The sequence below is a fragment of the Artibeus jamaicensis genome, unplaced genomic scaffold (genome assembly GCF_021234435.1).
Source record: "Artibeus jamaicensis isolate MK-2021 breed Jamaican fruit bat unplaced genomic scaffold, CSHL_Jam_final scaffold_2693, whole genome shotgun sequence".
Lineage (NCBI taxonomy): Eukaryota > Metazoa > Chordata > Mammalia > Chiroptera > Phyllostomidae > Artibeus > Artibeus jamaicensis.
In genome coordinates, this window is record NW_026522033.1 from 21,644 (window position 1) to 49,634 (window position 27,991).

Below are 27,991 nucleotides of genomic sequence, written 5' to 3' on the forward strand. Positions count from 1 at the left end.
TATTATATGTTTATGTATAATTATATAAGTATATTTATATGTGAAATATATTTATAATTACTAATATTATATGTTTATAATATACATAATATTCATCTGTCAATCTGTTTGACATCTGAAATCTAATAAAACAAATTTTTTCTGACCTAAGGCACCCATTTAGTTGTATTTTATTGTGGCAAACTTACCAAACTAACAAACTCTCTCTCTCCTTTCCTTTCTGTGCCCCCCTCTCTCTCATAGAAGAAAATGTGTTTTGACTCATATGTAAACATATGATTTTAATAAAACAACAAAAAACACACCTCATAAGTTTTCTTCTCTTCTAGAAATGCAGAATCAAGCTGTTTACTTTGCTTTATGTTTGTCAAGAGAATAAAAAATACGCATCTGGTATAAAACCTAGTAGATATTAGAAGAGAGAGACTTCATATTTCTCCTGAAAATAGCTTTATATCGTTAACCATTTCACACAACAGCTTGGCCCAGAAATATTGAATACTAGGGACTAAGTTGTTGTTATCACTTTCAAATGGCAGCAAACTATGTTAAAATCTATCTGTGACTGTAGAGTTTAGGAAAGATAAATGTCACAGCTCAAACATGAGGGGTGTTGAGAAATGTGGCTCAGGTCAGTCCCTCAGCACCTGCTATTTTTAGGGTGAGCAGAGCTGGTCCTCTTCCTGTGTGACAGGCACCTCGTGCCCTGTACAGACTGTGGTGTGGGGACCTGGCCCACCACATCCTGTGATTTTGATCTTGAGCTTCACCTTAACAACTGAAAAACAAACCATCAAAAGCTCTGCTATAGCATTGTCCACTGAGACTTTACCCTGTTTCCTAAAGTAAGAACTGCACAAACCTGATACTGCAAAGTAAATCCACAAAAGTCATCACAGAATCCCCGAGTGAGGACGGCTCATCTACTGTCCAGAGGTTGTGCCCACCAAGACCGAGTCCAGCCTTGACCAGGAATGTGCACGTGTATGGAGGAGGCTTTCCTCAAAACCATGGGCCACCTGCGTCTCCCCTGCTTCTGTCCTATTTTGAATGTGAATTCCAAGAGGTGGTGGAGATTTCAGCACTGGTCGGTGGACAGCTCCACCCCCGCATCTACACCACTCCTGGCTCTGTGTGTGTGTTTCAATGTTTTATTGTTGTTTTAGTACAGTTGTCCCAATTTTCCCTTTGCTTTTCTCTGCCCATCTCATCCTCTGTTCCTGTGGAAATAGGCCTAAGAATCCCTATTCACCAATTCCAAAGAAATTATTCACCCCTATGTTCCTAGCAGCACTATTTACAATAGCCAAGTGCTGAAAACAACCCACGTGCCCATCAGTAAATGGGTGGATCAGAAAACTGTGGTACATTTACACAATGGAATACTACACAGAAGAATGAAAGAAGGAGTTCCTACATTTCACAACAGCATGCATGGGACTGCAGAATATTATGCTAATTCGGTGAAATAAGCCAGTTGGTGACAGGCAAATGCCATACAATCTCACCTATAAGAGGAATCTAATGAGCAAAATAAACTAATGAAAAAATATAACCACAGGCATGGAATCATGGACTGACAGTGAACAGAGGAGGCAGGGAGAGGGATAATAGTGGGGGGAAAGGGAAGGGACTAGTCAAAAACATGTATGAATGGCCAATGGGCATAAACAACAGTGTGGGAACTGACTGTGGGAGTGGAGGCCTGGCATGGGCAAACGAGGGCAAAGGGGGGAAATTGGGACAACTGTAGTAGAATAAAAATGTTCTAAAAAGATTTTTAAAACAAGCTTCCTACAAAGAAAAAAAGAACAAAGAAAAAAGACATTTCCTTCCTACATATTTTGCTAAAGAAAAAGTAATTGGTTTACTCCAGTCTGTTGTGAATCTAGCACTGATTTTGTGCATGGACTGAACTTCATTTGTGGAATGCAGTTCACCTTGTTCCACAGACTCCCCCAGCTGGCCCAGCACCTGTGATGGAAAGACCAGGAGCTGCCGACTGCACTGTGAGGGTCTCTCTTGTGATCACATGACCCTGCACTGTGGTCTGAGTCTGATCCTTCCCTCTGCTCCATTGGACAAGGTATCTCTGCTTTTCACTTTCTCAAACTTCCAACATCTACATCTAAATCTGCATGTCTGGCTTCTTTCCCGCAATATCTCAGGCAGAGTAAATTCTAATCACACTTGCGGGGGTGGTGCTGGTATCACTGAGCTACAAGTGAGAAAAGTGAGAGCAGCAGAGGAAGCAGGCTGCTCAAGGGTCCTTCAGCCATTCAGGATGTGGTATTGCAACAACTGACATTTAAAGGGTGGGGGGGTGTTGTTCTGCCTCTAACAGAGCTTCCACAAATGTCCATTGTTTTCTGAATCCTCAAAGTCTCCAAAGTTTCAATAGGAGAGTGATGCCCAGCACCAAAGGAGGCAGAAATGCTCTGCTCTGAGGAGGCAGAAATGACCCAAAGGACTTGCCCCAAGAAGAGGGAGAAAGAGCCCATGTGTCACAGAGACACAGAGTCAGGTGGAAACTGTGAGATGCAGCCCCTGTGTTCCAGGGCCAGGAGGGGGCATTGAGCTCTCCTATAGGAGCAGAGTGTTGCACAGACCCTGGGCTCATCCATGCCCCTCCCCCTGACCTTCCCCTGGCTCCCTGTCATGAGGGCTCCCTGGGGGCCTTCAGTCAATGAGGCAGAAAGAGAAGGTCACCCTTCATGTCCCCAAGGCAGTGGCCACATTCACCACCTGCCTGGGTTCTGAGCTCCAAGTCCTCACTCTCTTCTGCAAGTTGCCCTCCACAGCAGACTCTCCACCTTTTTCTCAGTATCTGTCCATTTCTGCTCAAATCCATCCATGGTCCTCACTGTCTTCAGGGTAAATTTAGACTCTTTCTTCTGAACTCACAGCTATTCATAATCATCCCCCTGTGACCCTCCATCCTCAGCTCTCACTGCTGCTTCCCTCAACCAGATTGGTGCAGTTACTTTGTGAACACACAGTCATACACACACTCACACATATACACTCACACATATACACTTACACACAGAGACACACTCACACCGCCTCCTATGGACCATCAGTTCTCCTCCATTTCTGCTTCCTTAGAGTCCTGTAGAACTAGCATATTCCAGCTAAAAGCACAGGATTAGAAGCAACACTGAGATTTCTTCTAATTTCCCTTCCCTGCATGTGTTGTGACACCTAAAAGTATGCATGGATTGTGTGGTGAATCCATGGAAGCCTTTCATCTAATAGTGTTGGACACATAGAACTGGAGTTCAATTACTGTTCACATTACGCATCACTGACACACATTTCACTGCTCTAGTTCCTCTATGACACGTGGCACATATGAGATTCATAACCCAGTGTGACTGTAACAGTTTATTCCTGTAAATGTCTCTGCCTCACACACTTAATCCAGTAGCGTTATGTGGCATAAGATAATTCCCATGACCAGCCACTACCTCACCTGCCCTCACTGCTATCAAACAGTCTCTGTCTCTAGATTTCCCTATGATATTCTTTCCTCTCCAGAGTATTCTCACTCCCACCTCCTAGGGTTCAACCTCATTCAACACCCCTTCCCTCAGCCCTGGCCCAGTGGCTTACTTGCTTGGCTTACTTACTTACTCACACACCAAAAGGTTGTGAGTTCCATCCCAGTCTTGGTGTGCAGCAGAGACAACTGATCAGTGTTTCTCTTTCTCATCAATGCCTGTCTAACTGTCTCTCCCATCCTTTCTCTACAAAATTGATAAACTTATCCCTCAATGAGGATGAAAAAAACAGCATTTCCACTTTCAACTCGGAATGCTCATTTTATGCTACAAAGAGTGCTCAAAATGCAGAAAATCAGTCTCCTGGATCAGGGATGCATTTATAGCTCTGACACACTCGGCTTTACTAGGTGATCAGTGAACAAGTAAATGCTGTTTGTGGGAGGCTGAGACAATGAGTAGCGAGTTCTATTTAGCGTCAGCCTGTGCAGGATGGGCTGAGGATCAGAGCCTGGGTCCCGCCCTCTCTGACAGGAGCAAAGACAAGGCAGAGGATCCTGGCAGGGAATAGAGACCCCAGATCTGGGTGAGAGTCTCCTCAATGCCTCGTGTCCTCTTGAGCCCTCATCATGGAAAAACCCAGAGCCGACCCCATGGCAGGGGCATCCCCTGGCTGTGGGTCCACAGGGGTTGGAACCTGGAAAGGCAGTAGCAGCCCCTGACTCACCACATCCTGTGCATCTCTGCCCTCCAGGCCCAGGATTGGAGCCTAGAGGACAGAGACACACCTAGGGTCTCGTCCACCTGCAGAGCGGGAGCACTCAGAGCAGATGTCCATCCTTCCTGCTCTTCCCTGCTTCTGTCAGTTACAGACATGGGGATGGGGCAGCAGGAAAGGATGTGGCAGCAGCACAAGCTTGTTCACAGGGAACCTCAGGGCTCAGGCAGCTGGAGCAGATGAGGCCCTAATAAAAGGGAATCAGCTCAGACATCTGGGTGCAAATCTGACAGGGACTCTCTTCCGGGGCTGAGTCTGGGCCAGAAAACGTGTGAGCAGAATGGTGAGTCCTCCCCAGTCTCTCTGTCCTTCCTCCTACTTCATGTCTGGGGCTCAGGAGGTGGCACAGAGGTTTGGAGATTAGGTGATAAAAGAGAAGGGGCATGGGCTGAGCAGGGAGAATGAGGGAGTGGGAAGGTCTTTCTAATGCAGCCTCTGATTCCTTCCAGGGACACTCCCCAAACCCACCATCTGGCCTGAGCCAGGCTCTGTGATCCCCTTAGGGAACCCCGTGATGATCTGGTGTTGGGGGAGCTGGAGGACTGTCTGTATCCAGAAGAGATGGATATACCCTTAGACAGACAGAAACTTCTGGTTCACAGGGACTGGGCCAAGTTCTTCATGGAAGACATTGATGCAGGAAAATATTTTGTAAATACCTCAGCTTCTCTGACTGTTTGAACCACAGTGACCTTCTGGACCTGGTGATGACAGGTGAGGGGACAACCAGGGGTCCCAGCCTCAGGCTCTGCCCTCAAGAAGAGGGATATTCACAGAGTGTCTCCCCCTTGCAGCCCAGCCCTGGTGGAGGTGAGGGCAGTGTGAGCCCCGTTTAACATGCTGCCTCCATCCCTCCTAGGATCCTATAGCAAACCCAGGCTCTCAGCCCTGCCCAGCCCTGTCATGACCTCAGGAGGAACTGAAATTTGACAGGTTCATTCTGACCAAGGATGGAGAAGACAGGCTCTCCTGGACACAAAACCCACAGCCTCACCCCAGTGGGCAGTTCCTGGTCCAGTTCACTGTGGGCCCTGTGACCCCCAGTCATGGGTGGACATTCAGGTGCTATGGCTGTTTCAGGAACACCCCTCCCCGGGAGTGGTCAGAGCCCAGAGATGCCCTGGAGCTCTCTGTCTCAGGTGAGGGGCCCTGACCCCATCCTCTCTGAGCACAGTCAGCTCAGGGTCCTGTCCCCAGGAGATGTCTGGAGTTGGTTGAGAGTGAGGGGCTCTGAGTGGTGGTCACCCAACAGAGATCTGCCCCCAGAGACCCTCCCAGCCTCTCCCTCCCCCTCACATGGGTCCCAAAAGTGACAGGTGAGTAGGAGGCATGTCTGGGGGCCCAAAGAGGAGATGTGGCAGAAGATCCTGGGTTATCTGCTGACTCCAGGGTTAGTTCCAGGCCCTCACCCCCTTCTGTCCTCATCTCCAGAACCCTCTGGAGGCCTCCACCCTCCATCCACAGGGCCCATCCCCACAGCTGCTGAGTTCCTGAGAACTCTGCTCAGAGGGAGCACAGAGAAGCCCCAGGAAGTTCTGAGCATCTATCAGGGGGTCTCATGTCACACAGACACAGAGTCCGAGGGCCACTTTCCTTATTTCCATGAAGGGGTCAGCTCATTCCCACCTCTCCCAATTCTTAATGAGTCTCTTGACATCAGCCCATGGAGGGACCTGCAGGTGATACAACTCACCCCACAACTCCCCATAGCTGTGGAAAACCCTGGAGCTCTTGGTCTCAGGTGAGGGGACACAAACCCTGTCCATTCTGAGCTAACTCAGCTCAAGTCTCTGGCTCTTCAGAGTCTGAATAAATGGGTGGATTTAAGGGGCTCCATAGAGGAGCCCCTCACACCAACCCCTAATTCATGGAACCTGGTTCATCAATTTTTGAGTTAGTGGATCTCTCAGTTGTAGGGAAATGAGCTTCTGGCATCTGCCTCTCAGACAGAACCCAGAACACCCCAATTAATCATTTCCATATTGTGACCATTTATGACCAATGCTGAGTTCTGAGGCACAGTAAACTCTGGTGCAAAGTGAATCTGTGGAGACTTCCGGCCAAGATGGAGGTGTAGGTGGATACACTTTGCCTCCTTGCGCAACCAAAAGAAGGGCAACAACAAATTTAAAAACAAAAAATAACAAGAACTGCCAGAAAATCAAACTGTGTGGAAGTCTGACAACCAAGGAGTTAAAGAAGAAACATCCATACAGACCGCTAGAAGGGGCGGAGATGGGCAGATGGAGTGGAGAGGACTCGCAGCAAGGCAGTGGCTGGAGGACCAAGTGAGGTGGCAGCTGGAGGACTGAGCAGTCCCACAACTGCATGCAGATAAACCAGGAGGAACAACTGGGGAGCAAGACAGACAGCACACCCCAGGGTTCCAGTATGGGGAAATAAAGACTCAAAACCTCTATCCGAAAAAACCTGTGGGGGTAGAGGGAGCAGGAGATACTCCCAGCCTCATAGGAGAGTTTGCTGGAGAGACCCACAGGATCCTAGAACATCCACAAAACCACCTACTTGGGAATCAGCACCCAAAAGGCCCAATTTGCTTGTGGGTAGCAGAGAAAGTGACTGAAAGCCCACTGAGAGCTGAGTAAGCAGCATTGTTTCCCCTGGAACCCCTCCCCCACATACAGCATCACAACATGGCAATGTGGGTTGCCCCATCCTAGCAAATACCTAAGGCACTGCACCTTACTACATAACAGGCACAATAAGACAAAAAAATGTATGGCCCAAATGAAAGAACAGATCAAAGCTCCAGAAAAAAGGCAACTAAGTAATGAAGAGACAGTCAACCTACCAGATGCAGAGTTCAAAACACTGGTAATCAGGATGCTCACAGAAATGGTTGAGTATGGTCACAAAATAGAGACAAAAGTGAAGGCTATGCACACTGAAATAAAGGAAAATGTAGAGGGAGCCAAGAGTGATGGGAAGGAAACCAGGATTCAAATCAATGGTTTGGAGCAGAAATAAGAAATAAACACCCAACCAGAATGGAATGATGAATAAGATTTCAAAAAATGAGGACAGGCTTAGGAACCTCCAAGACAATTTTAAATGATCTGACACCAAACCATCAGAGTGCCAGAAGGAGAAGAGGAAGAACAAGAAATTGAAAATTTATTTGACAACATAATGAAGGAGAACTTCCCTAATACAGCAAAGGAAATAGACTTCCAGGTAGTCCAAGAAGCTCAGAGTCCCAAAAGAGTTGGAGCCAAGAAAGCACACTCCAATGCACATCATAATTAAACGGCCCCAAATTAAAGAAAAGGAGAGAATCTTAAAAGCAGCAATAGAAAAGGAGACGGTTACCTACAAGGGAATTCCCATAAGACTATCAGCTGATTTTTCAAAAAAAATTCTACAGGCATGAAGGGGCTAAAAAGGAGTATTTGTGGTCATGGAAGGCATGGACCCACATCCAAGATTATTTTATCCAGCAACAGAATGCTGATTAGCTCATCAACAGGTATCCTATGATGTTGGAGTTTTATCACTGTTTATTATCCACAACTCTTACTACAGCCTATTCCCACAGTGGTATCTTCTGAAAACACCAATTTGCTCATACACTTTTTTACTAAACTTTTTTTCTATAACCTTAAACATCAAATTTAATAGTCCCTGCAGGGAGCAGAGGTCCCGTGTGACCAGGGAAAAGCACACCAGGGTGACTCACAGATCTCAGAATAATCACCCTCTTCCTGGTCTATGCTGATGTCCTCTCACCCTCCTGGGCTGGTCCTATGCTGGATGGGGCACCTGCTCAGTAAACATCAGCCAGATGCCAGAATGGAGAAATCCCAGGAGAATCTTTGCATCTGTGCTGTCTCAGGAAAGAAAATGAATGCCCTCGGTTATGTGGGTTCCAGAAAAGGCAGAGTCAGAACTGCCACAGACATTGGGCTGCTCCTGCATCCTACCCAGCATCCTCTACCCTCATGTTGAGGTGTTAACCCCCTGGACTTGGGTGTCACATGAGGTGGAGGCAGTACATGTGGGGTCTGCTGAGACTCAGATCTGGTCTGAAAAGATCCAGAACCTGCTGTCTCCCTGACCACCCTTCAGGGAGGGAAGATTGCCGCTGAGTGGGAAACTGGGACTTGTCACACGGAGGTACACCCTGTGAGTCCATCTGTCCTGCTGAGCTGTGGACACTGTACATCATCTGCACCACTGGGGACCCTGGGAGACAGCATTATGACCCTGACTTTCATCGCTCTTCTCGGTCTTGGTGAGTTTTGGCAAAAAGAGAGGGATGGGGTGCCCTTTCCTCCCAGGTCCGCTTCCCTGAAGGGGCCCAGGACTGAGGAGGCTCAGTATGGGTAGACCTCCTGGTAGAAGGAGAAGGGGCTCAGCCCCAGGTCTGACCCCAGCACTCAGGGGCCCAGACCGGGCCTGGAGCTTCTGTGTGTGGGTGAAGGATAATCTCACAGGGACTCTCTTCCAGGGTTGTGTTGGAGCCTGAGGGACCAGGTCCGGGCAGGTGAGTCCTCCCCCAGAACTCCTGCTTTAGCACAATGATGCCCCTGGGCAGATGGGGGAACCACAGTGGGTCTGGGCTAATGATGACCAGTGTGGGATGGGGCTTGGAGTGACCCTGGTGACACTGAGGGGATAAGCACACTCCTGACACTGCAGATCTGATTCCTTTTCAGGAGTTCTCCCCAAACCCTCCATCTGGGCTGACCCAGGCCCCATCGTCAGCAAGGGGAGCCCTGTGACCATCTGGTGTCAGGGGTCTCTGCAGGCGGATGGCTACAGTCTATATAAAGAGAGGGGCTATCAGCCCTGGCATACAAGGACCCTACAGGCCTCCAGGAACAAGACCGGGTTCCCCATTAAATCCATGAGTCCCAACAATGTGGGGAGATACCACTGTGCATACTCCAGCTCCAGATACTGGTCCGAGCAGAGTGACACCCTGTTGCTGATGATGACAGGTGAGATGGTGGAACAGTCCCCTACTCACAGGCAAGGAAGATCAGAGTGTGGCTTTAGAGAGACCTCACTGCTCACAACCCACACTTGGAGAAGGTGGGGTGACTGTCCTTTCTAACTCAGATCCTCCTTCTCCCTCAGGAGTGTACAGACCACCCTCCCTCTCAGCCCACCCAGGCCCGGTGGTGAACTCAGGAGGGAACGTGTCCCTCTTGTGCAGCTCACAGCTCACTTCAGGCCCTTTTCTCCTGCTGAAGGAAGGAGGGGCTGAGCCGCCCCAACGCAGGAAATCAGAATGGAAGTACTATGATCGCAGGTGGCAGGCTGTCTTCACTGTGGGCCCCGTGAGCTCCTCCCATGGGGGGAACTACAGATGCTATGGTTCCTCCAGCTCCAACTCCAATGTGTGGTCACATCCAAGTGCCCCTCTGTACCTGGAGGTCATAGGTGAGGTGGCCCACTCTTGGCTTCAATTCTTTCTTTTGCCCAAATCACTGATCTAGACCTTGTGGTTAAAATCTCTGGGGTACTGGGGTCAGTGACATGGGCTTACTGGGGACAGAACCACAAGCAGGAGACTTAGGGAGGGACAAGTGAGAGCTCTCCCGGCAGCCCTAGTGGGTGGTTGGTGTGTGTGTCCCCTGGGTGACAATGACCTTCTCCCCAGGTGTTTACAGGGAGCCCTCCCTCTCAGCCCAGCCAGGCCCCCTGCTGCTGCCTGGAGACAACCTGACCCTCCAGTGTCACTCAGAGCCTGGATTTGAAAAATTCGCTCTGACCAAGGATGAGGGGCCCATACCCCCACAGAGTCTCCATGGGCAGCAGAGCCCCGATTTCCCCCTGGGCCCTGTGAACCTCACCCACGGAGGTCGGTACAGGTGCTACAGTGGACACAACCTCTCCTATGTGTGGTCGGCCCCCAGTGCCCCCCTGGACATCCTGATTGCAGGTGAGGAGCCTTGGGTCTCTGGCCCATGGTCACCGTGATGTTGTTGGGGTCCAGGTGAGGGTCCTGGAGCAGAGGTTTAAGGAGACTGAGGTCTAGTGGGAGGGAATAAGAGGCAGAAAGATAAAAGGCACCCACCCAGAGGGACTGAGAGGAGCTGAGAGGGGTCACAGACAGTGTCCCTGGGGAAGGACATAATCCCTCAGCTCAGGGACAAGGGCATGGGAGACTGGTGACCCTCTGCTCATCACAGCTTTCCTCTCCCCAGGAATGTACAGGAAACCCTCCCTCTCTGCACAGCCAGGGCCCTCAGTGCCCTGGGGAGCAAACGTGACCCTGCAGTGTCGATCTGAGGCCAGGGCTGACACCTTCCACCTGCACAGGGAGGGGTCCCTGGATCCTCCCCAGCATCTTCGTCTGCAGGACACGGCTGCCCCCTCTCAGACCAACTTCACCATCAGCCATGTGACCTGGGGCCACCACGGAACCTACAGGTGCTACAGCTCACACAGCTCCTCCCCCTTCCTGCTGTCACAGCCCAGTGACCCCCTGGAGCTGGTGATCTCAGGTGAGGAGCCCCTTCCTGTCCCCATGTTCTCATGGTCAGTTCAGGACCTTGTCCCCACGGGACCTTTAGGCTGGATGTGGAGTGACGGTGTCACCAAAGGAGGGTCCGTGTGAGGGGACTCTCACGTCCCAGAGGGATGGAAAAGCCAGTGCCGCCCCAACCCTGCCTCATTGTCCTCTGTATTCCTGGGGCCCAGAGGGTTCTGGGGGCCAAAGGAGGCTACAGAGGCCTGGGGCTGAACAAAGGGAGGAAATTCCAGGGGCACCCATCACAGTCTCTTTTTCTCCAGCACCCGTGGTCTGACTCAGAGACTAGGACAAGTATGGTGACTAGCAGAGGCCTTGCTCCCAGAGAAAACAAGATGACCTGTTCTGGCATGTTTGTCTCCCTGCGGGTCTACAGGCCTGGGAGTGAGGCTGGAGGGATCATGGGCCCTCCAGGGTCGTGTGCCAGACAGGTGATGGGTGGGAGGCCATGGCAGAGGGAGATGCTGTGGTCCCACCCAGGGCAGGGTCAGCCAGGCTCAAGTGGGGAGAAGGCAGCCCTCACCTCTCATCTCCAATCTGAATTTCCAGAAGGCTCTGAGGGTCTGTCCCTCACCACCATGGAGTCCAGCCCAGAGGGATAAGTGAGGGTCTCTGTGGGGAGGTGGTGGGTGTGTCCATGGGGGACAGGGGACTGGGTCCTTTTCAGGTTCAGGCACTTTTGGAGGCTCTGACTTGGACACGCCCTTCCCCTCTCTGTGCCTCAGTGCCTCCAAGTGTAAAAGGGGAGAATCATGGCTCAGAGCTTCTTTTTTTCTTCACTTGTGGCTCTGAACTCCAGGGAGAAAGTGTGACAGGGAAGCACCCCAGGACATGATGTTATGGAAACGGTCCCCTCTGTAGCAGTGATGGTGACATGGTACAAAGAAGGACATGCAAGACAAGGAACTGAGGCACCCAGGTCCTTTCCCTCAGCTCACAAACTCACCTCAGGGCAGGGAACAAGGGCTGGAGTCAGACCTGGTTCAGGTCCTGGCTCTGCTGCTCCCACTGTGGGGCTGGGTGTTCCCTTCTCTTCTCTGAGTGTCAGGTTCATGTCTGTTCATCCCAGGTCCCTTCCTGCTCATAGGCCTGTGGTGACATTAGGTGACATAAGGGGCCTCACAGAGCTCAGGAGGCAGAGCCCCAGCCCAGCCCAACCATCCCAAGTGTGCATCAGGGTTCACCCCAATCCTGCCCACCTGCATACCTGCTATGCTGTGGGGCAGGTATTGAGAAGGACCCTCAGCTCTAGGTGACACAGGACAGACTCCTGAAGATGAGGAGCCCAGAGCTTGGTGCTGGTGTCTACCTGGGGGCAGCGTGAGGACACCAATGGGAACTGACATCCTGGGGTCCAGGCCCAGTCCTGCCCTGGCCAGGTTGGGTGACCTGGGGCACATGGCTAACCTCTCTGAGCTGCAATGGACTGAGTGGTGGGTCAGCCATCCCTGGTGCACCAGGGCTGTGAGGTTAGAGCAGATGAAGGACAGACCCCAGCCTGTGCCTTGCACACAGTAGGTGCTCATTACATGGCACCTTTGGCTCATTCATGATGTCACTCCAGCCCAAGGTCTCCAATGGTCCCTGCACATGCTGATTGGGGTCTCAGTGACCCTCATCCTCCTGCTCTCCCTCCTCCTTTTCTTCCTCCTCCACCACCAGCATCAGAGCAAAGGCAGGACATCGGGTGAGTAGGAAATGGGGTGACCTGGGTCACAGGAGAGAGGGGCTCAGAGCACCTGCTGCAGGAAACTAATAGATGGGGAAGGTCAGCTGAGAAACTGATATCTCTAGAATCTGAAATCAGAAATGCTGGAAAGATGGCAGTAAATTTCAGTACATGTATATAAATAGAAGGTACTTTTTCATGGTTTTCAATCTCCTGAAATATGACATGTATGCACAAGTGTGTTGCAGTTTCCTTCTTTCCCCTGCAATCACATGGGGAGGGGCCCCTACATTCCTTGGGCTGGGACTCTCCCTCTTGACCAGCCCAGAGGAAGGCTGATATCTGACCTCCTGCAGGGGCCACGGACCCGGAGCCCAAGGACAGAGGCCTGCAGACCAGATAATCCCTGCCCCAAAGGCCCCAGACCCCCACATCCACAGTCTCTGCTCTCCCCCTAACTCCCCTGTCGCTCCCCCAGATCCAACCCAGCTGTGGACGCCCATGAAGAGCTCCTCTGTGAGAGGAAGGGACAGCTGCTCTAGGAGAAGGGGACACAGGGATTTCAGGAAGCAATGGGGGAGGGGAAACCTTGGGAGGCTGTGGGGGTCAGAGGTGAAATCACACTGGGTGACCTGGCCCCTCACCTTCTGCCTGGGTTAGTGGCCCATCTGGGAGCAGGCCCATCTGGGAGTAGGCAGCCCTGAGATCAGGGACCATGACAGGAGACACTCCCTGTTCTTTCCCAGAAGATGCTGCCATGAAGGATCCACAGCCCAGGGAGAGGGAGGAGCTGGACCCTCAGGTGAGACCTTTGCTTCTGTCCAGGTCTCCAAGAACCTTCCTGTTCCCCAGTTTACTCTAATGGCCAACTCCCTGTCCACCTCCCCTGGTTCTCAGCAGCATCCACATTGACCTGTCCTTCTGGGCAGCAGGTTGTCCTGCTGTGACTCACTGCCCCGTCTTTCCTGTGTCCTCATGACCCATCCTGGGTGGTCCCCTGTGCTGGCCCCTCATCCTCTGTCTGACCTTGTGCAGCTCCAGGTCTCAGGTGGAGGCTTGAATGAGTGAATGACCTGCAGGTCCCAGGGTCCTGTCACTCACTCACGCAGCAGCTGTGACAGGAGCTCACTGGTTCCCAGCTCCATGCCAGTGCCCCAGTGCAGCCCTGAGCAGCCTGTCCCACCCTCCTCGAGCTCACCTGTGGGTGGGGGAGACACCTGAAAACAGGCAGGTGGTGTCCTGGAGAGCCAAGTGCTGTGAAGGAGAATGAAGCAAGAGCAGTGGGTGGAGTGTGTGTTGAGGGGGGAGAACAGAGAAAACAGCAGGTGCAAAGGCGGAGGCAGGAACTGCTGCTTTAGCCAGATGGGCCCTGTGGCTGGAAGTGAATGAGCAAGAGACAGGGCATTAGGTTAAGAGTCAGATCCACAGAAGCACCAGGAGCCCCAAGGCTCAGGGAGTCCCTACAGACTCCATCAGGAGAGTGACCTCATCTGATCTGAAGTTTAGTTGTCACTCTGACACCATGTGGACACGTGACTGGAGGGTTTCAACCATGGGGTCAGGAACACACTGGTTCTGTCTCACTGTCTCTCTGCAGCAGAACAGGACCTATGATGACTTCCAGGGAGTGGCCTACCACCAGGTGACCCTCTCAATATCAAGGCAGATGCAGGGAATGGCTCCTTCTCCTTCCTCCTGTCAGAGGAATTGCTGGACATGAAAGGCAGACAAGCAGAAGAGGACAGACAGGTGGACAGTCAGGTGGGTCCCGTACTGTCCAAGCTCCAGGTTTACCCAACCCCAACCACCTTTCCCTCCTCTCACTGTCCCCCTGCTCCAGGCTGCTGCATCTGCTGCCCCCCAGGATATGACCTATGCTCAGCTGAGCCTCATGACCCTGAGATGGGGGACAACTGCACCCCTTTCCTCCCCATCAGAGGAGCCCCCTGATGACCCCACTGTGTATGCTGCTCTGTCCTTCCACTAGCCCAGGAAGGACCCAGAACCCACACTCTAGGGGTGCTGGCAGAGACCCCAGAAGGCATGGAAGCTGCCAAAAGGACACTCATTTGTGACCCTAGTCAGCCTGGTGAACCGACATGGGCCCCCAGCAGCTTCTGGGACCCTCTGGGAGTCCCCTGATTCTGCAATCACAGACAAGTACTATTCTTGCACTTTGGAATCAGAGCAACAAACTTCTCAAGCATCAACATGTGAATTTAGAACCAAAACAGAAGGCAGAGAATGCTTTCAGTGAATGTAAATATTACACATCAGTCCTACAAAATGGAACATTAACAACCATGAATGAACATCTTAGAGAAGAAAAAGGCGAAGACATAGAAACCACCTAAGTGTCCTCCCACACGTGCTGAGATGAAGCTGTGGCAGCCTGTGCGACGGAGTGTCACTTGGTCACAGAGGTGAACTCCTGTCAGTGCGGCAACACGGAGGCACCGTGAGCTTGTCATGCTATGTGGGGTAAGTCAGACCACACAGCATGAGGCCCATGCGACTTCACTTGTATGTGGGTGAGATCTGAAAGTCTTCACTGTCTATGGACTAACTGTGTGGAAGTTGTAATTAAATACTTTCCTGCAAAGTGAACTCGGAGTCTGAAAACCTTCCCTGGCAAATGCTTCATAACACTCATGCATGTATGAAACACACTCACACACGTACACTTAGATATACAAACATACACACAACATCCCTACACGCATTTCTCCTGAGAACAGAGAAGAAAGGCTCATCCCACAACAGAGTTTACCAGGCCAGAAATAAACTGATAATGAAAACAAAGGAGGGAGCTACCAAGAGCGAACCTCATGGGAAGCTCTCTCACCTGCACTCAGGTGCAGAGTCCTAAACAAAACATCACCAAGATGCATCAAACCATAAACTGCGTCATCCATCCCAACCACGCAGGTATGTGATTTTATGAATGCATGGTTTCATATTTTTAAAAAATCAACTCATAGAATTCAAACATTAAAAGTAATAGCAAAAAAAAAGAGATATCAACAGATGCCAAACTTTTGTTGAAATACAGCACAAATTTACAATGAAAAACTCCTCAGAAATAAGAGAGTTTGTATCATTTATCAAAACACCTTTCAAAAGCTTTACAAAGGAAATAATGCTTAAAGATAAAAACTTGAAACCCTTGTGCCTGTAACTGAGACTGGGACAAACACTGTCACTGTGGAGCTGAGCCTTCCCACAGCCTCACCACACCCTACGCCTGTGCATTTGGCCTGCCCGGCCCCTGGCCCAGATTTTGTGGGTGGAGGAGGAACCACTCTGCAAGGGAGAAGTGACAGGCCCACCTCCTCTGCCCTACTCTGTTCATCCTGGCCACGCCCAGCCACAGGCCACGCCCATCTACAGGCCACGCCCAATTGCCATCCCCAGAGCAGTTAGCTCCTGCACAGCCCCAGCTGTGGGGCAGGTCCAACCCCTCCCCACCACCACCACCTTTGCTTCACCTCCCACTCCCCCACACCTGACCCTGCACCTGTCCCTCCAGCGTCCACCACAGCATCTTCTGAATCTGCACCTGTTGGTGCCACCAAGCAGGAGAACCCGGCAGGAGAGCCAGTGGAAACTCCCATCAACAGTCAGACATCCAGACACTCTTCCCTGTCAAACTTTTTGAAGATGAACCAAGTGGGCTTGGGACAGGCCAGTCCTCTGAGAATATGGTCACTGAGATCCTGTCCATGGGCTGTGAACCAGGGCAAGCGATGCCAGCCTGAGGAGCCAGGGTCAATGACCCAGACAGCTACGCTGCATCTTTAAAGAGAACTCCGGAGACAGAGAAAGTCAAGGTGTGCTTGCTCCCCTGCCGTCAGCAGCTAGTTCAGGGGGCTCCTCAGCCAAGGGCCCTGTCCCTGGAGAGTCTGATACAGGAATAAGTGAGGGACCAGTAGGTTCCAGTGGACCAGACATGGAGGACCCCCTGACAGCACCCCCCACCCCATGCACCCTGGGTCCCCAGCTGTTGACTTCCTAGGGTCTCTCACCTTTACAAGAACAAGTTCACGAGTTCTGTGCCTCCCACCAAAAGCAGAACACACGGCTCTTATTTCTGGATGGAGACCATTTTCATTCCTGCCACCTGGTGGGAGAATGTCAACAGTCTGTAGCTGAGTGACAGAAGCCACACAGAAAAGATCACGTTTCCTGTGACTGCATTTGTGTGAAGTGTCCAGCAGGAGGAAACCCACAGGGACAAAAGTCAGGTGGGCTTGTCGGGGCTGACAAGGAGGAGAGATGGGAGACTGAAGGCTTTGTGATATATGAGTGTGGTGTTACACAAATTTCTTATTAAAACCAGATGAAATTCTGGTTCAGACACTGTGTATATTGGATTCTAGTGAATTCTATATTTGAATCTATATTCCATTCTATGTTACAGGAACATATCTCATTAAAAAGAAATGCAAGCCAATGGCCATGGTTCCCTGTGGATCCTTTTTACCTCAGAAGTGGCCCCACAACCCCAGGGCCATTTCATGGGAGGCGGGACTCCTACCAGGTTCGAGATGCCCTCAGTGCCCAGTGCTCAGGCTCAGCCCCTGGTGGGATTCCCACCCTCACTCCTGAGTGTGGTGAGCCCAGGATCCAGGACGAGCAGCATCCTACCTGTCTCCCCTCAGTCTGGGCTCAACTGCCATTCAACCAGGGATGCCCTGTAGCTCTAATGCCCCCTGAAGGCTTGGGGGACAAGTATGAGGCTTCCATGTAGCCCTTCCTCCCAAACTCTCTCAAGCCCATGTTTTAATCAGGCCCAGAAATGACGCAGATGGAGCCTCTCCATGTCTCAGGCACTGCTGATCCTCACAACTCCTGTGAGAGCTGAGCTTCCACCCTTGTCTGCAGTGAGGGGAAAGGGGGAGGGGAGGTGACTGGCTCACTCCATTAACATTTCCCTGTACCTTAGATTAAAACCTGTGAATTGTCCACAACTGGTGCTTTTGCCCAGCACCTGGAGACCAGTGACCAGTGTCAGATGCAGGGTTACCCACCACAGAGCAGGGCGGTGAGGAGGCAGACGTCCTCAGGGGCCTGGATGGGAGAGATGGAGAGAAGGTCTCCTGCTCACAAACAAGAGGGAGTCAGAGAGAGGGAGAGACCAAATCACACAACTGGCCAGCAGGGCAGGTGGATCCCGCTGTGAGTCAGGGGAATGTTTTATAATCCACTCTCCATGTTTTCTGCTTCTCACTGGGGTGCACAGTCCTGGGACTGCCCCCTGGCCACCCCAGTGCATGCAGGCAGGAAGTGGGGAACCCTCAGCTCTTCCTTCTCTTCCTCTGAAACCAGGAACACACCCACAGCTCTGACCCATATCCCACTTTCTGGGGCCCAGTTCCCCTCCACAGTCACGCTCACATAAAGACCCAGGACATTGTGTGGGTGTGACCCCAACCTTCTCCTCTCTGGCCTCCTGTGGACCCTCACTTGCTGCTGAGGGATTTTACTCCCATGCACCTGAACTTACCTGTCACAGACCCTCCTTGCACAAGGTCTTTCCACAGGTCCCCACCTCACTCCAGCCCAGCCAAGCAGCCCCACCTAACGGTCCATGTTGTTGGAGACGAGGCTGAGCTAACCTCTCCATCCCAAGCAGAGACAACTGGTCCTACAAAGCAGACCCTTCCCAGTGCCCACCTCCCCTCCCCAGACTCACACACCTGGGTCATGGCCACACTGGCCTTGTCATGAGTACTCCCTGAGACCATCAGAACAGAGCACACTCTCTGGCTGCACACCTAGACCAAGATAATGAGAAAGAAATGCTCCCACCTCTTGTCACTCAGACTCTCTTGTATTTGTGTTATGGGATTTGTGTTGGGTTTCATCAGAAATTCTCATAAACGACACAGAGTATTAATCAGCTCAGTACCTCGGTGTTAGATAAGGGCTGAAGTTTTATCACAGTTTATCATCCATTCCTCACTCCTACAGCCTATTCCCACAGAATGTCATCTCAAAGCAGCAACCTGCTCACACATTCCTTTACTGAAAAGTGTTGCCTTACCTGGAAGATCAAGCCCAGGAGTCCCTGCAGGGAGCAGGGGCCCTGTGGGACCACTGACCCCTAGTGTGTCCTGATCCCTCCCTCACCTGCAGGTCCCCACACTCCATGGCACCCACCAATATGCAGTCTCTCTGTGCTCCATTTTTCTCCTTCTCTGAAACTTACGAACATGACACCCACATCATTCATTGCCTACATATTTGTCCTATCTGGTGTCACTAACCAGCACTGGGTGTGTCCAGGGGAGGAGTCAGTCACCTTCCCCAATGAACTTCATGCCTGGACAGGGTACCTACTCAGTAAACATGGGCCAGATACTGGGATTGACAAACAAAGAGGAGGAAAATATGCATTTACATTGTCTCAAAACAAGGAAGTGAATTGCCCAAGGTCACACTGGTTTCCGAGGAGGCAGAGTCAGAACTGGAACAGAAACTGGGCTGCTCCTGAGAGCTGCCTGGCATCCCCTAACTTCATGATCCAGAGGTGTCACCCTCTGGATTTGGGTGTCCCATGAGGTGGAGGCAGTGTGTGTGGGGTCTGCTGAGACTCAGATCTGGTCTGAAAGGTCCCAGACCCTGGTGTCTCCTCGACCACCCTCAGGCAACACAGACTGTGGCTGCAGAGGAAACTGTGAGTTGTCACACAGAGCTGGGATCTTCTCACACCCCATGTCTCTCTGTCCAGCTGAACCCTGTGGACTTCATATACCATCTGCCCCCAAGTGAGACCCTGGGAGACACGTCATGACACTGACCTTCATTGCTCTTCTCTGTCTTGGTGAGTTTGGGGGAAAAGAGAAGAAAGAGTTTCCTGTTCTCCCAGGTCTAGGACTCTGGAGGCTCAATGGGGACAGGACTCCAAGGGGATGGAGAGGTGGCTCAGCCCCAGGTCTGACCCCAGCACTCAGGGCCCCAGACCAGGCCTGCAGTTTCTGTGTGTGGGTGAAGGATAATCTCACAGGGACTCTCTTCCAGGGCTGCGTTGGGGCTCGTGGGACCAGGTCTGGGCAGGTGAGTCCCTCCCTAGACATCCTGCTTCAGCACAATGATTCCCCTGGGCAGCTGGGGGACACAGAGTGTCTGGGCTGGTGGCAACCAGTGTTGAGGGGCTTCGGAGTGACACCTGGGAAAACAGAGGGGACAAGAACACCCACTGAACCTTTGCAGTCTGATTCCTTTGCAGGTGTCCTCCCCAAACCCTCCATATGGACTGACCCAGGCCCCATGGTCACCAAGGGGAGCTCTGTGACCATCTGGTGTCAGGGGTCTCTGCAGGCAGATGCCTACATTTTGTATAGACACAGGGGCTCTCAGCCCTTGAATAGAAGGATCCCACAGGACTCCAGCAACAAGACCGGGTTCCTCATTCAGTCCATGAGCTCTGAGTACACAGGGCTGTACCAGTGTGCATACAGCACTGGGGAAAGGCTGTCTGAGAGGAGTGAGCCCCTGCTCCTGGTGCTGACAGGTAAAGAGAACCCAAGACTTCTCTCCACTGTGCACTCCTCCACAGAGCATTAAGGGAACAGAGAGTGGCTTTAGGAGGGCCTTATCCCTCACAGCTCACACCAGGGGTGACAGTCCCCTCTAACTCAGATCCTCCTTCTGCCTCAGAAGACCACAGCATGCCCTTCCTCTCAGCCCACCCAGGCCCAGTGGTGACCTCAGGAGGGAGTGTGTCCCTCTTGTGCAGCACACAGTCCACATTGGACACTTTCCACCTGCTGAAGGAGGGAGGGGTGGAGCCACACTAACACAGGAAATCAGAACTGAGATCCTGTGATTGCAGATGGTAGGCTGTCTTCCCTGTGGGCCCCGTGAGCTCCTCCCATGGGGGGACCTACGGATTCTGTGGTTCCTCCAACTCCAACTGCAATGTGTGGTCACAGCCCAGTGACCCTCTGCACATCGAGGTTACACCAGGTGAAGCCAAGTCACATGAGGTCAAACCAGATGAGGTCACCCACACTTGGCTTCAATTCTTTCCTGTGCTACAAATATCTGACCTAAAACTTATGCCTGGTAAAGTCCTGGGTGCTGTGGGTGTTGGTGACATGGATTTCATAGGGACAGAACCACAGAGAGGAGACTTGGGGAGGGACAAGTGAGAGCTCTCCCTGCAGCCCCATGGGCAGTGGGTGTGTGTGTCCCCTGGGTGACAATGACATTCTCCCCAGGTGTGTATAGGGAGCCCTTGCTATTGGCCAAACCGGGCCCTCTGGTGCTGCTTGGAGACAGCCTGACCCTCCAGTGTCACTCAGAGCCTGGCTTTGACAGATTCACTCTGACCAAGGACGAGGGTCCCACTCTCCACCAGAGTCTCCATGGGCAGCACAGCCCCAATTTCCCCCTGGGCCCTGTGAACCTCTTCCATGGGGGCCAGTACAGGTGCTACAGTGGACACAACCTCTCCTATGGATGGTCAGCCCCCAGTGCCTCCCTGGACATCCTGATTGCAGGTGAGGAGCCCTGCCCTGCCCTCTGTCCTGACTGTGTGGTCAGGGCTCTGGCTTGGGGTCAGCATGGTGATGATGGGGTCTAGGCAAGGGTCCTGGAGCAGAGGCTGAGGGGGGCTGAGATCGAGGGGAGAAAGTAGCAGGCATGGAGATAAAAGACACCCACCCAGAGGCACTGAGAGGAGCTGAGAGAGGTCACAGACAGTGTCCCTGGGGAAGATACATGGTCTCTCAGCTCAGGGACAAGGGTATGTAGGGAGTGTGACCCTAACATCACAGTCCTCCTCTCCCCAGGAATGTACCGGAAACCCTCCCTCTCTGCACAGCCAGGGCCCTCAGCGCCCTGTGGAGCAAACGTGACCCTGCAGTGTCGATCTGAGGTCAGGGCTGACACCTTCCACCTGCACAGGGAGGGGTCCCTGGATCCTCCCCAGCAGCTTCATCTGCAGGATACAGCTGCTCCCTCTCAGGCCAACTTCACCATCAGCCCTGTGACCTCGGGCCACCACGGAACCTACAGGTGCTACAGCTCACACAGCTCCTCCCCCTTCCTGCTGTCACAGCCCAGTGACCCCCTGGAGCTCCTGGTCTCAGGTGAGGGACGTCCACCCCACGTCCAGTAAGGGAGCAGATTCTGTCCTAGGACAGCTCTGGCCTGGGATGGGAAGGAGGATGAAACAGTGAGGTCAGCAATAAAGGAAATTTCACCCCATAAATGATGGAGAAGATAGGGAGTCCACAACCTCTTTATGCCTTACCCCTCCTGAGGGTCAATTCAATGCTGGTGTTTGCAGGGAGGAGATAGAAGTGTGTGAAGGGACAACATTTGGGGGACATGGACTACAGGACACATGGGGAGGCAGGCTCACCCACAGCCTCCCCTGTTCCTGTGTCATGAAGCAGTCAGGGTCTGCAGACCCTCACCCACACAGACTGCCTAAGTTCTTTTTTTTTTTTTTTTTACCAAGTTTAATCAATGTTGTGAGCATTTTGATTTCCAGGGTTTTAAACCCTCCATCAAATAGGTTGGCTATCTCCTCATCACTTAGCTCTCTTTGTGGAGTTTTGCTCAGTTCTTTCCACTATTTCTTCTTCCGGGTGCACCTATTAGGTGGTAAGGGGGCAGAGTCTCCTGTGTATTGAGCAGGGCAGGGCAACCCTCCTCGCTGCATTGCAGCACTGCCTGCCGGGGAGGGTCCAGAGAAGGAACCATGCAACTCGCCTGCTCGGCTCTAGTTCCACTTTCCGAGGAACTTTCATGTGAGCCTGGGAGTTTCTCCCACCACAGCGACCCCCACCAGAGTCCACAGTCAGCTCAGAGTCCCAGTTTCCCCTTCAGCCAGCCCTGCCTGCACAGTCCACTGCCTCTCTGTGGGTTCTCTCCTTCCACCTGTCCTACCGATCTGGTTGGTGTTCTTGACTGTTTTTTATTTTTTTTAATTAAAAAAATTTTTTTTGTTATATTTCTTTATTTTTTTAAATTTTTTTTATTGATTATGCTGTTACAGTTGTTCTATTCCCCCTTTCATTCCCCTCCACCCTACCCCCCATCCCCACCATTACCCCCCCCTTTAGTTTATGACCAAGTGTCTCAAGTCCTTTAGATTCTATATTTCCCATGCTATTCTTGCCCCCCCTTCTATTTTCTATCTACTGTCTATGCTACTTATTTTCTGTACCTTCTCCCCCCTTCTCCTCCTCCCACTCCCCTGTTGCTAACCCTCCTGGAGATCTTCATTTCTATGTTTCCACTCCTGATCTAGCTGTCCTTTTAGTTTGCTTTTGTTTTAGGTGTGGTTGTTAATAACTGTGAGGTTGTTGTCCTTTCACTGTTCATGTTTCTTTAACTTCTTTTTCTTAGATAAGTCCCTTTAACATTTCATATAATAAGGGCTTGGTGATGATGAACTCCTTGAATTTGATCTTATCTGAGAAGCACCTTATCTGTCCTTCCATTCTAAATGAAAGCTTTGCTGGATAGATCAATCTTGGTTGTAGGTCTTTGGATTTCATGACTTGGAATACCTCTTTCCAGCCCCTTCTTGCCTGGAAGGTCTCTTTTGAGAAATCTGCTGACAGTCTGATGGGGACTCCTTTGTAGGTGATTGTCCCCTTAGCTCTTGCTGCTTCTAGGATTCTCTCCTTCATTTTAATCTTGGCTAACGTAATGATGATGTGCCTTGGTGTGTTTCTTCTTGGGTCCAACTTCTTTGGTACTCTCTGAGCTTCCTGGATTTCCTGGAAGTCTATTTCCTTTGCCAGATTGGGGAAATTCTCCTTTATTATTTATTCAAATAAGTTTTCCACTGGTGGCTGTGTCTTTCCTCCTTCTGGTACCCCTATAATTCGCATGTTGGAGCATTTAAAGATGTCCTGGAGGATCCTAAGCCTCTCCTCATTTCTTTGAATTCTTGCTTCTTGACTCTTCTGTTTGGCCATTATTTGCTTTCTTCTGATCCACTCCATTGATTTGAGTCCCAGTTTCCTTTTCATTGCTATTGGTGTCCTGTGCAATTCCATTATTTCAATTAGTTTTGCCTTCATATATTTGTCTAATTTGTGGCTATAATCAACCAGTTCTGTGAGGATCCTGATCACCAGTGTTTTAAACTGTGCATCTGAGAGTTTTGCTATTTCTTCATTGCTTAGATTTATAGGCTCTGGGGCTTTGAGATCTTCTTGAGCCATTTTTGGTCTGTTCGTGCCCTTTAAGTGTGAGGAGCGGAACCTTGGACTACCAGGTCACTGGGTTGTGATGCTGTATGTGGGGACGTGGTCATAGCGGGGAAATGGCAGCCTCCTCTGCTGTTTCTTGTGCTGGGTGAGGAGCAGAGCCTTAGGTGGTTCACCTGGGCCGGGCCACTCAGAGTCACTGGGTTGTGACGCTGTATGTGGAGGTGGGGTCAGAGGAGGGAAATGGCGGCACCCTCCCTGCCGCTTGCTGTGGGGACCCGCTGGGTCCTGGTCCAATCGCCCGCTCCCTCGCTTGTCTATCCGTGCACAAATGCGCAACCACAGTCAACCTGCATCTCTGCTCCCTCGCTGTTTCCCCCGCGGTCGCTGGCTTGGTCGCTCACTCGGTTGCTCACTAGGTCCAACCCTCGGATTCTGTGCGCCTGAGTCCGTCTGACCGAGTTTTCCTGTGCAACCCCCCTCCACCAGCTGCTTGTTTCGCCCCTTACCGGTTAGACTGAAAAATTTGTTGTTAACAGACTTCCGAAAAGTTCAATTTTCTGTGTTCTGACTATGTTTTCTGTTGCTAATATTTAGTTGTCTCTAAACTTGGTTGTGTGAGAAGGCACGGATATCCACCTATGCCTCCATCTTGGCGGAAGTCCAAGGCTCTTGACTGTTTTTTAAATTCCTTAGTTGTTGGAGTTCCATGCAGTTTGATTTTCTGACACTGCTGGTTGTTTATTGACTTGAGATGGCTGGAATCCTCCTTTTGGTTGTACATGAAAGCAAAGGATTTGTATCTACACCTCCATCTTGGCCAAAACTCCAATTATTTATTTTTTAAACAAGAAAGATTGATGAAAAGAAGAAAGGAACATGACAGAGAAATTATGTTCCCGAGTCAGAAACATAGGAACTAGCTGAGGGGAAGCAATGAAAAGGTGGAACCAGCTGTCACTCCTTCATGTTGTGATATTCAGGACAAATTGAAGTCCCCTGTGTGCATCTTGACTTTCCAAAACAATGCAAGTCCAGATCCAGAGATATCACCTGGGGGAATGAAGTTGGGTCCCATTAGTTAGAGAGACACATTGAAGATTAGGAAAGAGATGACTGAAGCCATTCTACTTTTCTCCTCTCATATCTTGTTGGTTTTCTTTTCCTCGAGAGCTGCTGATCCTCTGGGATGATGGGAAACAAGTCAGATTCCAAGAGTAGAGGGGAGGAGAAATTCTCAATTATGGGGCTGTGCTCAGAGCATCAAAACTGGTCCATGAGATGCAGGTGCCCTGGTGGACATGCAGGGGGACTGGGGTGATCTGAGTCTGTCCTGACTTCTGGGATCTCTTTACTCACAATTCCTAGCTTATCAACCCCAAGACTACACAGTGGGGAACCTCATCCGCTTGGGTGTGTCTGGCTTGATCCTCATGGTCCTCGGGGTGCTGCTGTGTGAAGCTTGGCACAGTTGGAGAAGACCCCACGTTGCAGCCAGGAGTTGAACACAGGAAACAGTAAACCCACCAGTCAGTGAGGCAGAGCCTGGAGAAGAGTCTGATGACCCCAGGAAGCTCTGGAGGAAACTGTGGGTGCCCCTGGGAAAGAGTCTGCTGAGAATGTGGAGGGTGTGGGCGTGGTTCCCCTGCAGGGAGAGGCGGGGCTGGGGCTGGGGCTGGAGAGGTTTCCCCACAGTTAGACTGTGGGCGTCTCCCCTCACTGCACTGCTGACCTTCCTTGGCTGCGCCTCTGTTCTCCTCCGTGTGACCTGGGGCTCAGCCCACATCACAGGTTCAGATCCACCCCTGGGCTCACCCTCCATCTCTGGTCCACTTTCCTGTAGGACATTTTTCTCATTTTTATTGTCCAAATTCATGCATTTTGGGTCTCTTTTGGTCATATTGGTGAGTCGCACAATCTGTTTTAAACAACTGAATAAATGGATAAATATCAAAAATAGTTTGGCCAGGGCATTGGAGTGACTTAGTGGGTTTGTGGCATTTGCCTAATTCCTGAGTGTAGATGCTCCTTGAGGACAGGGAGAGCCGCCACCACCCTCTCCCTTGTGCACCCATCTTTCTCCTCCTCCACCAACCTCACTGAGTCCCCCCTGCCAGTGGGTAGCGCTGACCTGCGTGGATTACTTTGTGTGGACGTGCTCAGGGTCGTCTCCAGGGGTCACGGTGCTCTGCGCCCAGGCGGGCCCAGAGCGGCCCCACCCCGCCTGCAAGCCTGCAGGTGCGCAGGCTGTCTCGCCCAGGACCTCCGAGGTCCGCCACAGAGTCCCCGGGAGACAGCGCACCTTCATTCCTTCCCCGCCCTCTTAGGTCCTGTGCTCCTGCCAGTGCTCCTGGTCCGGGTCCTACGCCTGCACCACCTCCCCCAAGAGCCACGGCACTCCCTTTCAGGACTGTGCCAAAGCTCCTTCTAGTCCTTGCCCCTCATAACGCCCTGGAAACACACACAGGTGAGCGCCCCCTCTGGCTGCCAGTACAAGTTCCCACGCTGCCATGAGCTGCCCGCCACCACCGGATACACAGGGGGAGAAGCACACCTCCTTCCTTCCCTGCTCCAAGTGCTTCACCCCCAGTGACTCCCTGTCTAAACTAGCTCGCCTTCACTCAGCTTCCGCTGTAACTGTTCCAGAAGCCTGGTCCCCACTTAGCACCTCGCCCATCAGCTTGACTGGAGTCCTGCGCACAGTCCAGCCTGAGCTCAGCCTGACCCCTGGTGGCTCCCAGAGCCCCATGCAGGCATCCTGCCCAGAGCTCTCCTAGCCCGGAGCACCAGCTGCAGGCCTGTGGTCCTGGCTGCCTTCCAGCGATCCCCTGAAGACCCTGAGATGCCTCTAATCCCCTCAAGAGAGCAAGGAAGAGGTCTGAGACTGGGCTGAGGTCAGTCAGCTGATGATAGCGGTCTGGCATGGGGGCTGGGGCTCCTGTCTGTAAACCATGAGCCATTAATTTAAAGAAAAACAAAACATGAGAGAGAGCAAGAGAGAAGGGGGAGAGAGATAGTTAGTTTACGAATAACTGGCCAGATACCATGAAAGATGAGGACCAGACCTACAACCTCAGAATCCTGCCACAAGAGGGAGCCACAAGCACGAAGCTGGCCCATCCACACAAGGTCCCAGAAGCCCCAGAACACATGGAGGACCAACAGAAAACATCTCTCAGCACCAGGCACCCGGTCAAGCTTGCAGGAGGTGACTGAGACATCACATACAAAAAGAGAACACAGAAATCCAAAGATCAGGAAGAATCAAAGTCTGTGCCATCACCAAAGATCATAATAGCATCCCAATAACTGAACCCAAAGACATGGAGAACAGCACTTTACTCAACAGATAATTCAAAAGAAACTCAATGAACTATAAGCCAAAAATAGAAATACAACTGAATAAGGTCAGGAAAACTTTTACATGTGCCAAATAGCCAATTCAACCAAGAAGCAGAAGTCATAAAATAAATCCCGTAATTTCTGGGTGTGAAAAATTAAGAGAATGACATGAACAATGGTACAGAGGGCATCCACCAAAGGGAAGAAGAACAAGAGGCCAATATTCTTGTTGAATATAGATGGAGAATGTCTCAACGAACATTAGCAGGACAAATTGAAGGGCGCGTTAAAAGTTTTCTACACCATAATCACATGGATTTAACACAGGGTCCTGAAAATTGGCAAAAAGATTTTATCATGTGAAAATTAGCGAAAGGTTTCACCACAATAATAAATCAGTGATATAAAACACATGGTTGTTTTAATAGATGAAGAGAAGTCATTGAAAGAAAACACACCATTCATTCAAAATAAACTTTTCGTAATAAACATGGACAACAAATTGGGGATGGAATGAGTACACCTCAGCACAACAAAGGAGCCTTGTGAGGGGAGGGCCCTAGGTCTTGAAAGATACTTGTCTTCCTGCGTGATGCTCCTCCCTGTGGCCATCAGAGGGCAGAGGAGAGTCCCCACAGGGCCTGTCATTCTCATGATTAGACACAGCCTAGAGCTTCATGTGGAACAGGGGCCATAGTTCACCCCAGTGAGTGTCTTGTTCTCAGGCAAAGCCAGGTGAGTCCAAGAGAGACTGTGCTCCTACTGGCCCAGCAGGGGGCCTTCAAGACCCTTCAGGATGAGAGTCCTCACAGCTGCTTTCCCTGAGGCTCCTTGCTGGTTAAAGGCACCTTGACATAAACCATTAGCTCCCACAGCTCTGCTGTCTCTCAGTGTGTGAGACTCCAGGTGATAGACGTGGGTGGGGACAGCAGGGGACTGGGAGTCTGAACCATCAGTCCCAGCTAAGAGGGTCACAGGTTGGCATGTGGAAGGTGGACTGGTCACATTTCCTTTCTTAGACAG

At 51.3% G+C, this 27,991-nt stretch overlaps 1 protein-coding gene, 1 long non-coding RNA gene and 1 pseudogene across 6 annotated transcripts; 2 read left to right on the forward strand and 1 right to left on the reverse strand.

Moving 5' to 3' along the window:
- Window positions 1–147: 147 nt before the first annotated feature.
- Window positions 148–12,348, reverse strand: LOC128626093 (uncharacterized). 5 transcript variants are annotated; one of them, XR_008389993.1, is made up of 4 exons: window positions 12,188–12,348; window positions 11,727–12,089; window positions 7,979–8,125; window positions 148–4,982 (listed from the first exon to the last, which is right to left on the reverse strand). It is a non-coding gene; the product is annotated as an uncharacterized LOC128626093 (long non-coding RNA). The 5 variants fall into 5 exon arrangements; XR_008389994.1 differs by having other exon boundaries at window positions 11,727–11,869; window positions 11,988–12,348; XR_008389991.1 differs by having other exon boundaries at window positions 148–4,200; window positions 4,750–4,982; window positions 11,727–12,348.
- Window positions 8,121–15,846, forward strand: LOC119035998 (leukocyte immunoglobulin-like receptor subfamily B member 3; annotated as a pseudogene).
- A 2,932-nt stretch (window positions 15,847–18,778) lies between these two features.
- Window positions 18,779–25,585, forward strand: LOC119035995 (leukocyte immunoglobulin-like receptor subfamily A member 2). The gene is made up of 6 exons (XM_053656738.1): window positions 18,779–19,275; window positions 19,473–19,508; window positions 19,681–20,016; window positions 20,675–20,956; window positions 21,134–21,547; window positions 24,995–25,585. The coding sequence occupies exons 1-6, from the start codon at window positions 19,242–19,244 to the stop codon at window positions 25,129–25,131; spliced, it is 1,239 nt and encodes a 412-aa protein (XP_053512713.1). The 5' UTR covers window positions 18,779–19,241; the 3' UTR covers window positions 25,132–25,585.
- Window positions 25,586–27,991: the final 2,406 nt, after the last annotated feature.

Coding starts and splice junctions, on each gene's coding strand:
- LOC119035995 (XM_053656738.1), top strand. CDS start 19,242: ATGACACTGACCTTCATTGCTCTTCTCTGTCTTG. Junction 19,509..19,680: donor GTGGGACCAGGTCTGGGCAG/GTGAGTCCCTCC, acceptor ATTCCTTTGCAG/GTGTCCTCCCCAAACCCTCC. Junction 21,548..24,994: donor CCTGGAGCTCCTGGTCTCAG/GTGAGGGACGTC, acceptor CACAATTCCTAG/CTTATCAACCCCAAGACTAC.